At 37.2% G+C, this 14,274-nt stretch overlaps 2 protein-coding genes across 3 annotated transcripts; one reads left to right on the top strand and one right to left on the bottom strand.

Annotated features, from left to right (window-relative positions):
- Positions 1-429: 429 nt before the first annotated feature.
- On the bottom strand, positions 430-10,322 carry LOC120016847 (kinesin-like protein KIN-14J). 2 transcript variants are annotated; one of them, XM_038869791.1, is made up of 22 exons: positions 10,029-10,322; positions 9,412-9,574; positions 9,154-9,308; positions 8,917-9,015; positions 7,920-8,175; positions 6,925-6,965; positions 6,711-6,794; positions 6,474-6,551; positions 6,232-6,324; positions 6,111-6,140; positions 5,138-5,479; positions 4,968-5,049; positions 4,758-4,853; positions 4,489-4,668; positions 4,283-4,389; positions 3,975-4,153; positions 3,644-3,808; positions 3,307-3,560; positions 2,974-3,137; positions 1,862-2,427; positions 995-1,098; positions 430-891 (listed from the first exon to the last, which is right to left on the bottom strand). In XM_038869791.1, the coding sequence occupies exons 2-22, from the start codon at positions 9,515-9,517 to the stop codon at positions 836-838; spliced, it is 3,237 nt and encodes a 1,078-aa protein (XP_038725719.1). In that variant the 5' UTR covers positions 9,518-9,574; positions 10,029-10,322; the 3' UTR covers positions 430-835. The 2 variants fall into 2 exon arrangements, with proteins under 2 accessions (XP_038725719.1, XP_038725720.1); XM_038869792.1 differs by having other exon boundaries at positions 9,412-9,569.
- A 681-nt stretch (positions 10,323-11,003) lies between these two features.
- Positions 11,004-14,268, top strand: LOC120017150. The gene is made up of 5 exons (XM_038870262.1): positions 11,004-11,422; positions 11,746-11,812; positions 12,251-12,299; positions 13,611-13,655; positions 13,989-14,268. The coding sequence occupies exons 1-5, from the start codon at positions 11,189-11,191 to the stop codon at positions 14,053-14,055; spliced, it is 462 nt and encodes a 153-aa protein (XP_038726190.1). The 5' UTR covers positions 11,004-11,188; the 3' UTR covers positions 14,056-14,268.
- The last annotated feature ends 6 nt before the right edge of the window (positions 14,269-14,274 follow it).

Raw genomic sequence — 14,274 nt, 5'->3', positions numbered from 1 at the left:
AATCAAATCTTGTAAGAAGAAGACATCCTTCCAGAGAATGCCAGGAAATAAGTGATGGCTAGTAATCGCTTATCAGCCACATGGCGGTGAAATGAGAGATTGTGAGTTCAAGTTCGATCAGGGTTTTCATCATCACAAGTTGTAAGATATACCCTTAATCAGTCTAGTGTATGTGAATGTCATCTTACGTTATTTTCTAACATTGGGTCTCGGTCTAAGTCTCAACTAATCCATAAAGTTACAGGGTCTTCCATGTGACTCAAAATTTACAAGCGTTCAGTAAATAGCTAGGTGGGTTCCATATTACTAAAAAAAACTTGAATGAAGTTCCAAAGCTTTAATTTAGACTTGAGCATCTCTTGAGAAACCTTTCCAGGAACATATCCAACCAATTGTGGGCTAAGAAAAGTAAGTAGAACACAAACATCAAAAAGCCAAAATAAAAGAAATTACATAGTTCAGCAACTCAAGTTTCAAGTTGAATCTGCAGTAACGAATGGCCGCTTGGACCAAAGAGAAATCTAGTTTAAAAGAGGCAGAATCACCAAAGAGTGGTGCACTACGGTTAATTTAATACCATTTCAAAGTATAATCAACTGGAGCGCCAAAACAAAACGTGCCCATGGTGTTAGTTATAACTACAATGCTTTCATGCATAATTTACAAAGTGAGAACTTCCCAAATCATCCTTTCCAGTCAGAGTTTCCGATGAGAATATGAGATAACTGAAGCCAAGACCGGATTAGAGCTGAAAATAGTGTAGTTAGGAGCTACAAACTATACTGCTTCCACGAATTCTATTACCAAATACCAACCAAGTGTCTTTGATTTACTGTCATCTTTTAACAGACTTTGTCAAAGAGGAACTTCTGGGTGTAGTTTTCCTCAAACCTGATCAATTTTGAAGAAACAGAAATGAAAAGGGAATTAAAAATGATGACAACATAATAACTGCTATAGGTAGGTTAATGAAAGGATATTTATATTTACATACTTGATGGAACCTTGGATGAAGAGGCCCTTGTTGAGGACAATCGAGAAGGCTTTGTTTGCACAACCTTTTGCGGGGGCTTTGGAAGTTTCGATGGATCATAGGGCCTGCATCCAATCAACAAAATTTAAAGTTGTAAGGACTTCAATAAGTAAAGTAGTTCAATGACAACAACAAAACTCTTAACAAAGAATCATTGAAATTGACCATGTAAGTGCAATGCAATTAAAATAAAGCACCAGAAATTACGGTAGGCTAAAAAGTCCGTCAAGTTTAAATATGAAGGAGACCAATATTTTGCATTCAGTCATGAAAGTATGTAACATAACAGAGCTAGACGTAGGCACGTAGCAACCACATTTTGAAAAAAAACACAATATTATGGAATTTTTAAGGTGACAAATGAATTTCAGTATATAAAGGAACAAGAGACAAAATTTTCATCAGCAAAAGAAAATGCATGCAATAAAGTCAGATTTCTAACATGAAAAAAATCATAGAACACTCTACACTTTTGCTGGTTAAATAAAGTCTCCAAAGTAAATTGTATGATATGCATTAACACAAACGCGCACATAAAACACAGCTACAGATTCATAGATTTTAAGGCTAATATCCTGAATTTGAAAGATGTGAAATATGACCCTCAGTAAAGATCTTCGAAAAATGAAGATTTGTTGTTTTGTAACACCCAAGTCGGTTACCAAGGCCATTGTTAGAAATCTAATCTGCTGCCAGTGCAGCAGGTGACACACTTTAATACATGAACAAGCGTGGGAGCACATATCAGAACACTACATGACTAACAGCTCAAACCATTTATTAAGTTTCACCAGAGACTAAAACCTTAAGAAATTCAAAGGCACTCACTTCTCTGTGTTCTTGGCTTTCTCAGCTGGCTTCTCCGGAAAAAGAGTGAACTCCACAACACTGCCTATTGAACCATCAGTTTCAGTCCCCATTGAAAGACCACTGTCTGATATGTCACTCAACCTTTCATCAGAGTCTGCTTCCCCAAAGCCCAGGAGTTCAATGTCTTCAGTAGAAGTCTGACCCACATCTCCTTCAACAAGCTTTGACCGAAGCAGAACTTCTCCCGAAGGTCTAAAGTCATCCATAGACTTTGAATGGGGAAGAGATTCCTTTTGACGTTTAAAATCATCCATTGTCTGCTGAGAATTATCCTCAGAATGCTTATCACTATACTCTGAGCAGTTGTCCATATCTGAAGCTGCTTTCTCACTGGGCCCCGAGCCTTTCCCTCCCAACAGTCTAGGGGTTTGTCTAGGAGTTCCTACGGACTGTCTTCTTGGTGAGGAAGATCCGTACCTAAGTGAGTACAAACTATGCTTAACACCATTGGCAGTACTCTTAGGCAGCAGCAGCCGATCGATCTCTTCGTCCTTCCTTGCAACTGTGTCCTTGAGTAATGCGACCTGCTAGATCAACTGGGCATTAGAAATAATAAATCAAAACAGGAAATGAAGTTTTCAAAGTCAAAACAAAAAAACCTTGAGGTTAATTAGTGGTCGCGATTTCACCTCTCCACATCTTATTCCCTAGACTCAAATGGATTGGATAGACAATGGCATCAACCAAGAAAGTAACTATTATAGGCTTTCTTCGTTATGTAAACCCAGTCTGTCATAGTGGACCGAAGTAAGAGAATAACATAGGCATAATAATGTTCACATTCAAATCTTACCCATTAATGAAATGGGAAAAAAAAAAATTTGCAAATGGGCACGGGCACATGATTTTTCTTTAATGAAGCAAACAAGCAATTTACTTGAGCAAGTCCATAAAATTTAAAACCAAATGAAATACAACGTAACAATTTGTTTCTATTGATGGATGTGCAATATGCAGCCAAATATTTTAAGAAATATAATTGAGCCTACAGGACAATTCAACTATGTAGACATCCACATGGGGGCATATTTGGATCTAGAAACCACACCAGAGATTAGAAATACTACAACCTGCTCCATAAGTTCTTTAATTTCTCTTCCTTCTTTGTTGCTCCGAGCCGCGCCTAACTCAACACCGGAAACCCTCTCGGCAAATTTTAAAGTACTTATTGTCTCTAAATAAGAATCAACATCGGGGTTCAGCTGCACAAACATAAGGGTCTTTGCTTGACCACCTATCAACAAGGGGAAAAAATAGAAGAGAGAACTCCCCATATCATTTCAAAAATTAAAAAGGAATAAAAAATAGTTTCAATAATGAAAGCACTAATATGATCAACTTTGCACTTTTACAACATATCTTAGAAGTCAGGTGATAACGATTTAAAATACACTAAGTGGTACCTAATGAACTCTGCAGTAGTTGGGTCAATTTGCTATTTCTGTATGGCACATGTGAACTCTTTTGTGCAAGAGCAAATATGACGTCTCCGAGAGCTGATAGTGATTTATTAATATGCTGTGCCTCCCTCAACCTATCTCCAGTTGCTTCAGACCGATCCACCCGTTCACTGCCAGCTAGATCTACCAAATGCAGACAACCTCGCAATACTGAACCATTCCGTAAGTCCGACCCACGAACATGAACAGTAAGAACACTGCAAAATCCAACATAACTGAATGAGGACTAAGAAAACTAGGAAAAACAAGTGGCAGTCAAAATGATTACTGGAAATTAGACCTGTGAGATCTACTACTTCTGTCATTTAGAGCGGTTGCTCCAACAGCCCTATTCATCAACCCAACGTTCATCAATTCCAACACATCATTTGTAGATTTAACAGGGTGCAAGCTTGCATTGGGGACAGCTAACCCATTTGGTTGAGTTGAATTCCAAATCCCAAGTGTGTGCAAGTTAAAGGAAACAAAAAATGTAAAGTGGCACATTTGTTGTCTCGCATTGCTTGAAATCAAACATCTAAAAGAATCATAAAAGAAGAGAAAATGGAAAATGGTGACAAAGGACCAGCATCATTCTAGGTCAAGGCAAGCCACAAAGCAAAAAAGGATATCTCTTTTGAGGACCATCACTAGAGAGAAGATCTCGCACTTGTTCATTGTAAATCTCTACCATCTGTACGCCTACTTCATATAAGATAGAACTTTGTCGGCTTTCAGAGATAAAGAAGAGATCATGTAGTGCCCGATAGTTAACTCCCCATTCTTCCTTCAATGACATGTTTGGCCCACTCTATAAAAAAAAGATTGTAAATAAGATAAAAAAAACACACACACACACGACAAAGGACTTGATAAAAAAGTTTCCTACCTATAACATTTTATGTACTTATAGCAAAAAAGAGCGAACACAAATTGTTACCATTGTATAAGTCTTCCCGGAGCCAGTTTGACCATAAGCGAATATGCAAACATTGTAACCATCAAGCACAGAGCGAATTAATGGTTGAGTATCTAAAAACACCTCCTCTGCAAATTTAGGGAATAAAAGTGTTTAAGCCACAGAATTTCAATAAGAACAAAAATTAGAGAACATGCAATTAGTTTGACAAGATGAGGAACAATAACCTTGAGTTGATGCTGGACCAAACACTTTGTTGAACTTGAAAATTCTATGGCTATCTTTCACTTGCTTGGAGGGATTGGAGACAACCAATTCACCATTTTCACCCATGTATTCTATAGTTGTTTGCATTTTATTCTGGCCCCGAAGGAATGGTCTTATCCGGCAATATACTCTAATATTTCCTATCCAAAGAGAAGAAACCTCCATAAGCTAAGTAGCTAACAACCAACAAACTCAAACAAACAGAACAAGATTACTCTGAGATACGAACCTTTCAAATCTTGGACCTCATTGTACAATTTTCTGTTTTCTGCGAGAACTACATGATAATTTTCAGCGGCATCTGTTAATCCCTTTAGTTTCAATCCTATTCACATAAAAGTACATATAATTAGTTTATACATAACCCATCCGTCAAATATACATATTTTAGTTTTAAATTGCACGAAACCAACAATGAAGATCAGCCCCCCCATCCTACCAAAATAATTAAATTCCTTTGCATAAGTCCTTTTTGCTTTCAAGGCTTCATGCTTTGTAGATTCGGAAGCTGCCCTCAATTCCTAAAAAAATCATCTTGTATTAAACACAATGCCATAAGCCTAAGCATCAATGCATTCTGTGTTTTAGAACATGAAACCGGTTACAAACCTGCAATGCTTTAAGCTGGTGATCAATGAAGCTTTGATAGGTTTGCTCTTTCTTTTTCCATCTCCGATATTTAGATTCAGAAAAAGACTCAAGTTCTTTCACATTTTTCCTTGAGTCTGTTAGGAACCATTCAAGCTCCTTTAGCTTATTCTCCAAATCTGCTTTAGTTTCTTTACTCTGCGCTTGCACTTGCAAGCAATGTCTTTCATGTGTTGCTTTGGCCATTTCTAGCTCTTTTTTGAGTTTTGATATCTTAATATCACAATTACTTTTCTCTGTCTTTAATCTAAGTAAATCCTGCTCCTCCAGTTTTTCTTTCTGCTCTATTTTGGTTTTCTCAATCTGCAATACACAAACAGAAAGCAATATAACATAACCTAACAGTACTACTATGTAATGAGATTTCTTCCATTATCATTAAAGGAAGAAACAACATACTGCTGCTAACTCTTACTTGATTCAATAATTCTCAGTTTAAGGTAAACCACCTTAAGAAAATAATAAGACAACCACGATTTCATTACCAAGTCACTACATTTGATTAGTCATCCGGACATATAATTTGCTTACAGTACAGGCACACAATACAGCCACACTCTAACAACAAAGCACAGAAATGGTTGGAAAGATATCAGAGAAAGAAAGTGGTATATTCTATACAAACTGAAAGAAAATACAAAAATTAAAACCAAGCAATACAACAATAAAATTCTATGAATTCATTGTTCTTTTAAATTAGACCAGCTGACTTAAAATGTTTTACCCTCAACAGCAAGCATCTTTTGCATATGTTAAAATTGATATAATCTAGTAGTATTGTATTTCATAGCAATTATGTATTTCACCCATGTCAACATTAAATCCAAGAGTTTGAACCAGAATGACATCTCATGTGAAACAATAAAAATTAAAGACAAGGCATGCAGGAATAACAAAAATTTGAAACAAAGGACTAAAATATTGGAAATTAAACCTTTAGCCGCTGTAGCAGTTTTATGGCAACCTGTAGTAAGTTAAAAAAGGAGAGAGAAATCAATTAGATGCACTTGGTAAAAGAACAAACACATGCCTATCGAAACCATTAGTCAAACTACCTCATTTTCTTCTGTAGTCCCTGTTGCAAGGGTCTCGAGCACATTTATTCTGAATCGGTACTTCTCATCACGGGCCTTATAAAGATTGTTTTGCTGCACCACAACGGAAATTTTTAAAAAGAATTGTAAATATTCATGAGCAAACATATACATGAGTATGTACATCTAGAGAGAGAGAGAGGGAGAGAGAGAAAGAGAGAGTGTGGAGGGGGAGGTGAGGATGTTTTCATAAAGCACATTACTTTTTTTGAGTTCTCTGCTTGAACTGACATTCGTTGCTCAACAATTTGCACAACCTTTCTCAATATAATTGCCATGTGCTGTTCAAAAAGGGAAGAAGAACAAAAGAAAGCTTTAGTTAGAGGTTGATGACTTGATGCAGACGACCATATAGAAAGTTTAGAAACATTTATGAAAATCTATGAATTCGTGCAAGCATAAGCAGCATGAATGACTGTAGGCATCTCTCACTCCCATACCCGAGTGACATCTTCATTTCTTTGTTCAATCCTCTCATCCAAAATCCCATTCATTATCCTGAACAATGATTGAGTTGAGGCATCCTGCATAAAAATAAGCAAAAAATACAAGAGAAGTGCCAAATTGTGAGTTGACATAGAAAAGAAAATCAATATTGAGACTGCAAGGCTGATGATCAAACACGAAGAAGCTCATAGAAGAGCAGGTGCTTACATCTAAACCATTAGATTTCACCAATTCCAAAATCTTAGCATCTGAAACAAAGTTAAGATCAAACTTAAATACCAATAATGGAGACTTAAAGCAAAGTAGTAAAATAGAGCTAATAACACAATACTCAAAAACTCGGTACTATCCTGCCACGATATACTTCATACATAATAAACCAATGGGTGGAAAATACTAAATTAGCACATTTAACGAAAGGACTTCCAAGTTTCAACCCCTATACTCCATCTCCACCCCTTCTTATCCATCACACTGTTTTCCTGGTGAAAATTTCTAAATTAGTCATTGGATAAATGCCATGGTATTTTCAATGCTAGTATACAGGGGGACAAAACAGAGGATGCATACAGTAAATCATTGTCTGAAATCAAATTCTCCAGATTGTCAGAGAAAAGCTAAAGAGAGGTTGAAATTAGGAGCAAAAAGAATTCAGTTAACAAATGGTGAAAAATTATCCATGGCTCTATTTTTTATGAATTTTTGGTGGCTCAAGAATGAAGCTTGCAGTGATGTCCAAAAGCTGCTTTGTTGAAAGAAAAAAAGAAACCCAGCAACACACAAACTGAGCAAGAACCATGGTCTTTCCTCTCTCCCAGCTCATCAAAAATCCTGTTTCTGAAAGGAGCACTTGAGAACTATGTTGAACAACTAAAAACCTTCGTCAGCAAATTGGAAGTCACAAGTTATACACCCGGTCAGCAAAAGAGACATTATGAGAAAAAAAAAATACTTGCCTTAGTAAAATGCTTAAATCATGTCAGTTCAAAAGGGAGGTCTGTTCAATAACTTAACAAGCTCTTTGCACTTACGCTGCCCAGAACAGAATACTTATCAAACTATAGCTATAAATTAGTAAAGACTGGCACAGCATAGACATCTTAAAAATGGTATATATGATGCATGCCACAGGGTAATGGTATACCTCGTTTATACAATATAATTTCCTTCCATATCATTTAGAAAAGGAAAATAAATCATACCTGATGCAAAAGAGGCATGGGAGCCAGGTTGTAATTTGTTTTCTATTGAAGACCCTTGCCTATCTTCTCCATTTGTGAAAGAATATTCCCCACATGTTGATGCATCCCCCTGAGAACAAGTAATGCCCTCAGGAAATTCTCTCTCTGAAAGATTCCATCTTTTTCTTGAATGATTATGGAAGCCCACTTCCACGCCATAATGTCTAAGGCATGATCTAAGTGCCCTAAGGCATCGGAAAACTGGCACCATATGTCCCTGCACAGTGAATCAGAGTCCTTATTGTCTACGTTAGGAAAAGTTAATGTCTGCATAAAGGTAAAAGGACAAACTTCTGTATGGTTATCAGGGAAGTCAACTTCGGGCAGTTCAAAACTGCGACAATCTAAAGCCAAGCAACTGTTCTTTTCAATCTCAATGGTGAAATTGTAAATCTCACTTAAATGTAAGGGAAAAAAAAAAAAGGGTTCTGTTGGGCTTTTTAATTTGTATTTATGGGGTAACTGGACACTGGTAACCAAAACCAACACTTTTCTAAATACTTTGGTACTTTGGTTTGGCCTAGGGGAAGGTTTTCAGTTTAAAACTCTCCAAAACTGAACAAGAATTGATCCAGTTTACAAGATTTTTATAAATTGCCATTTGCCATTATGAGAATACAATAGCTGATGACTGTTTGATTTCGTACTTGATACACACTTTTGACGGTTGAAGTTAGTGCTAGGAAGATACCTTCTAGGAGTCTTCCTTTCTCTTCGTAAAAAAAAAAAAACACTATATTATTCCCACAAAAAAAGATAAATAGAAAACGGCCCCAACTCAATCCAAGCAAATCCTATCTAGTATAAGTTTAAAGCAGCTCAGGGCAGGATCAAAATAATTTAGGATGGCAGCTTATAAGCTGATGCACTAGAATGTATGCAAGGGTAGCTGTAAGCCTGCAGCAGATTCAGAACACTATTCAAGCTATAATTGCTTTACAAAAGAAACATTCAATACCTGCTCTAGGTCTGACAGTTCAAACGTGGGCAATCCCATTTCATCCACAGCCGCCAGAAATCTTTTCACATTTTCTGCTCCACTCTCAAAAGTAACTCCCTAGAGAAGAAAAAGGTATGCTCAAAATTAAACCGGAGCATTTGAAACCAAAATTGACATCAAATTCGATACCAAGAAACAGAACTACAATTAAAAGGACCATTCTACACAACTGATAAATCAACAAAAAGGACCAACCAGTTCAACTGAACCAGGACCCATCTCGTTCAGAATGCTACACAAGGCAGTTCCATCAATCAAGCTGGCTCTCAACTCCTCTTCTGTGGCTTGGAGTGGAATATCCAAATGAGGGAGCATATAATTTAACCACTGAGCCAATGATTGGATTTCACCTAAAGTTCAAACAAAGCTTAAAGGTAAAACTTCAAGAATAATAGCATATAGAAGAGAAGATCTTCATAATTATGTGTGTGAAAGGAGTTGAAACTTGTGTACCATCAGTGATTCTTTTGGGCCTTTCTGCTTGCTCAACTTCTAAACCGAAAGCGCCATTAGAGTTATCATGTTCTTCATACCCTGGGTTGTGCCGTTCAAACTCCATGTTCACAGTCAGAAACCTCCAAATTCTTCTTTGCCGATATTAGCTATGGACACTAGACTACAAGCACGCAATATCAATGGTATTAGCACAACTAACAGGGCAAAGCCAAACAAAGCTTGCTAGTATCACAAAATATTTCAAATACACGTCTTTGTACAAGCTCACAAATTCCTTTCGTCTTCTACACTTTACCAAATAAACATTACTCGGCTAAACATAATTCAATCACCTGACTCTGACTGAGCTGGGGCCAATGTTCCACTATATTCTTAAAAGAAAACACAAAACCAAAAACATTACAATTTCAGTTTCTTTTGTTCAAAAAAAGGCGAAATATCACTGCACTTCGCCCATGCATTCACGACATAAATTCCACATTATTAACAAAATTCAAAAAAAAAAAATGAACAGAAAATCACAAAATTCGCCAGCAGATCCACCCAAAAACCCCCGGTTTTGGGCAACAATAACATGTAGGCACGAAATGCGGCTGAAAGAAAGAATCGCAAACCTGATAAACCATGACAGGAGCTCAACCGGTGAGATCTTGACGACTCAAAACAGATTCGAAACCAAGAAAAAAAAATCGGGGAAAAACACGACGAAACTTGTTCGCGATCGATTCGGCTCAGATTCTGTATGTGGGAATATAATTTAAAGACAAAAAAATCATAATTAGAGATACTGTTTCGACGCCGTTGGATCTTTTCGCCACAATCCAGACATTTTGGAAACAAAAGGCAAACAGAGAGGAGAAAAAGATGGGGACGCTGTTTTGTTTGTTGTGGTCGTTGGGAAATGGTGAGTGTGAATCCACGTGCGTGCCTTGCGCGTAGGTTAGAGTTAGAGACTGTTTTTTATATTTTTTATATTTTTTTAAAAAATAAAGAAACTGTTTTTTACTTCTTTTTAATGGCCTTTTTTGTGGACCCACCCTTTCATCTTGGAGTGGATTCCTTCCTGCCTTGTTGCCGTTTGTTTATCGTTTATGGAACTTGAAATTAGCTTCTGGACAACAAAAAAAAAAAAGAAATCCCGCAGCCGGCACAGGCGCGTGAAGGTGTTTTTCACTCTCCGGTTCTAATTATAGCCTACTAACGTAAGATTTGATTATGCCATGTCTCCTACTAAAGTTTTATTGGGGGAGGATCTTAAAATGTGGGAATTTCACCAATTTCAAAGTTAAAGGAACCAAATGAAAAAAATATGTGAGCATGGCATGCGCGCTACTTCCAACCCTATCAAAAACTCATCCAAGCAAATTGATTCTTCTCCAACTCCATTAATCCTTCTTCTAAAGTGTCATGACACTCATTGTGTGCATGTAGTGTTATATTTATCAAAAAAATAATATTTTAAATACTTAAAATACACTCCATTACACATATTATGACGGTCTAACATTATACTATTTAAAAAATATTGTTAACAATGTCAAATACAACATCATTGTGGATGCTGTTTATCAATTTATGTACTCATGCGCTAGGGGAAAAATAGTACGTACTACGCTGAAATACCCGTTTTTTTTTTCGGGTCCCGATCCTGTTGAGATTCTGTTATTGGATTCGACGGAAGAGGTTGTCAATTCCATTCCACGGTTGAGATTCACTTAATTAGGCGCCTTCGACGACGGTAGCCAAGTAGCGCAGCAACGGGTAACTCGAGGGAATGGAACACGAGCATCTGGATGAAGCACAAAGAAATCAATCCGTGGATCTAGAAACCGTAGTCGTGGAATTGGATTCCGATCCTCCGTCGACCTCTCACGATCCTGTTCGATCGAGGCCCCCCATCAACCAAAGCGAGCTCTTTAAAGCTCTGGAGGTAGTGGAGAGGGACACAACGGCCATTGCCGAGAGCTTCACTTCTCTCTTTGCTTCCCTCCGCCTTGCTCTATCTGAGGTCAGATTTTGGTCCCATTTGTTACTTTTGCTTCTGTTTGTTTCTTGAGAAAATGATCGTCAAGTTTAAGGTTAAATTATGTTTTCTTTAAAATTAGTGAACTTGATTTGGGATAGTTGTGCCTGAATTTGTTTCGGACACCGCATATCTTACATTTGAGTTGCTTGGACTAAGATTTAACTTGGATGATGCTTGATTGCTGGAAAAAAAAAAAGAAAAACAAAAGGAAGAAACTAATTGACACTCTGTGCTACTAATATGCTGGGTAGAATGTTAAGGTTTTGACTAAGTTGGTATCTGATAGAAGAATCTGATTACTGTAGGCTACTGGCAGCTCAGTTGATCATATGCAATGCTTTGGTGATGCTGCTGGTCGTCTTCAAGAATCTGGTAAGCGTGTGGTCTGTGGTTAAGTTAAATTGTTGTTCGTCAAGTTCTCAATCTCATGATTAGTTAATTAATGCAAGAACATGTTCTGCTGAATGGTTATGACTTGAATTTATGGAACTAAATAATATTTTGATACTTGTCACTTGAGCATTCTACTGCTTTGTAAACCTGTTTGGCTAACAGCTGGGAGTGGGAATTTTTCTTTATATTGTTTCTGCTTGACTTCTGTTCACACTTATGGATGGAGGGAGAAACCGAAGAATGCCATAAACCACATGCACCTCTTTTACGTTTTTAAGACTTATCATTTCCAAAAAAGAAAATATCATTTGAGGGCACCTGAAGTTTCATGGATATGCTAATGTAGCCTGATTTTCTTCTGGGCCATTTCCTGGAGTCTGATGTCCACTCAACCTTTCCATTTATTCTTACTCGCAGTGCTTGATGCAGCTACGAAAGGGAATCGTTACATTAATTCATGCCTCAGGTATTATTTTGGTTTTCAATCAGTACATTTTATGATTAAGAAAAATTGCAAACGGTCGGTGTGGAGCTATAAAAGAGCGAAACATGTATATACATATAAGTTTCTCTAAAGGAACCCGTTAGTACAAGAGAATATCAGTAGAATTCTGAATGTTAGGGGGCCATCCCTGCCCCACAAGCCAAAAAGAAAAGATCACACAACATATAACATGTTCATGGCTGACATGCTGGTGCGAATTATTCATATGTACGGTTGGGCGCAATGAATGGGCAGAACCGAAGTAATCCTACTCGTCACTATTATTTCAAGTGGGCTAGTTTTAACATGTTATTGAGATGATTGACTTTAGGGAAGGAAAAAAAAAAGAAGGGAAAAGTATTTTTAAGTTCCTTCGAATTTGTCAGAATCCTGCAAGTCTGCAACTACATGATTCTTGTGGCTAGTGTAACAAAACAAGAGAGATTGAAAATTTGGGAGGACTGTTAATGTATATACACGGAGCATAAGGAAAAGGTTAATGAACTTCCTCTTGAGAGGAGAATTCTTCTGACTTTGTTTCTTATTCTCTGTAACATTGTGGGTCTGCTGGAATTAGTCTAGAATATTTTGACGGCCGCCCTCTTTGGCAGGTAAGAAAATACTAATAGATGTCTTTTATTGGGTAAATGAATGAAACTTAAGATGTGGTTCAAGTTGATGAAATCCTTCCAAGGAATTATTAATTTATTTCACCACTGAGTTGTGCTTAAATCTGTCAAATCTGGACCCCTACCTAAATTTAAGTGAAGCAGTTGTAGGCTATTCAGATACTGGTTACAATATTAAATCTAGCATTACTTATTCTTCACCCGTTTTGATAATAAATGTTTACAGTTGAGATGTTTATGTTATCTGCAAAACTGTCACATGACACTTTTTTGCCTTAGAACAACTGTAGTCTAGTTAAATTATCTTTTTTAATAGAAATTTTTTATTAAAGCACCAAGCAGGTGCAGACCTCTGGTTAAATTATTGACCTCTGGTACATTCTAATTACCAGCTGCTGGTATGGGGAAGGGGTTTGGGGGGTAGCAGTGATAATCTATAGGCAGTGCTATAAACATGCGTGTTTGTCTTTGGTTTTTCATGTTGGTGTTCCTTTGGTGGTTCTGTTTCGTCCTCCTTCGGGGGGAGATAGTCTCCACAATCTAGTGGATTTGTATTGGATTTTTTAATCTAATCAGGGTCAATGACCTTTTCTTCAAAAAAAAAATAAAAATTAACATGCGTATTTACTTGCTGCTGATCCCATATTTGGAATTCTTCCTGCAGACTAAATGAGGAGATGAAAGGAGTCGACACTATGGCCACACAGCTGTATCCTTTTGGTATGCTTTGTTAATGTTTCTGGATATAAGTACTTGGGTTTTGTCCCCTACAAGGCTACAACTTCAGGATGTTGTTGGCCCTCCTCGTACAGCTGTTGTTATAAACTATTAAGATTGTGTCATTGAGTGGCTTAGCATTCTTCTTGTATGCCTAATGCCTTTGCACATAAGTATATCCATTACTTACACATATACACATGGGCACAGAAATTACTCCTAACCTTGTGTGGCCCCTCGTAGAATGTTGGAGTCTCATCATGGTTGTTTATAATTCTGTTGTTGCCTTTAATTTATGATTTTGGGTTTCTTAATGCTTTTGAAGAAAAATCCTCAGAAGACATGTGGATGCTCTAGATGTAGCTGTCGACAAGATCCTTCGTCTTCCATGACATGAAGTAAGTTAACAGTTTTCTCAGTTGGCAAAGCACTTGTTTTATTGGTTTTGGCTGGGCACCTGCAAAGCACATTTTGTCATAAAAGAGGGTTTCTTCTAGCTTTCCATTCCAGCAGAAGAAATAGTTTTTTCAGCTTACTTAGGACTGATGTATGGTTTCATTAACTATGCATATTAATATAGTCGATTCACACAATCTTTTCCTTAATTCACA

Source organism: Tripterygium wilfordii, chromosome 15, assembly GCF_013401445.1.
Source record: "Tripterygium wilfordii isolate XIE 37 chromosome 15, ASM1340144v1, whole genome shotgun sequence".
Lineage (NCBI taxonomy): Eukaryota > Viridiplantae > Streptophyta > Magnoliopsida > Celastrales > Celastraceae > Tripterygium > Tripterygium wilfordii.
Note: the sequence above shows the minus strand (reverse complement) of the source record. Positions and strands in the feature narration are given on the sequence as shown.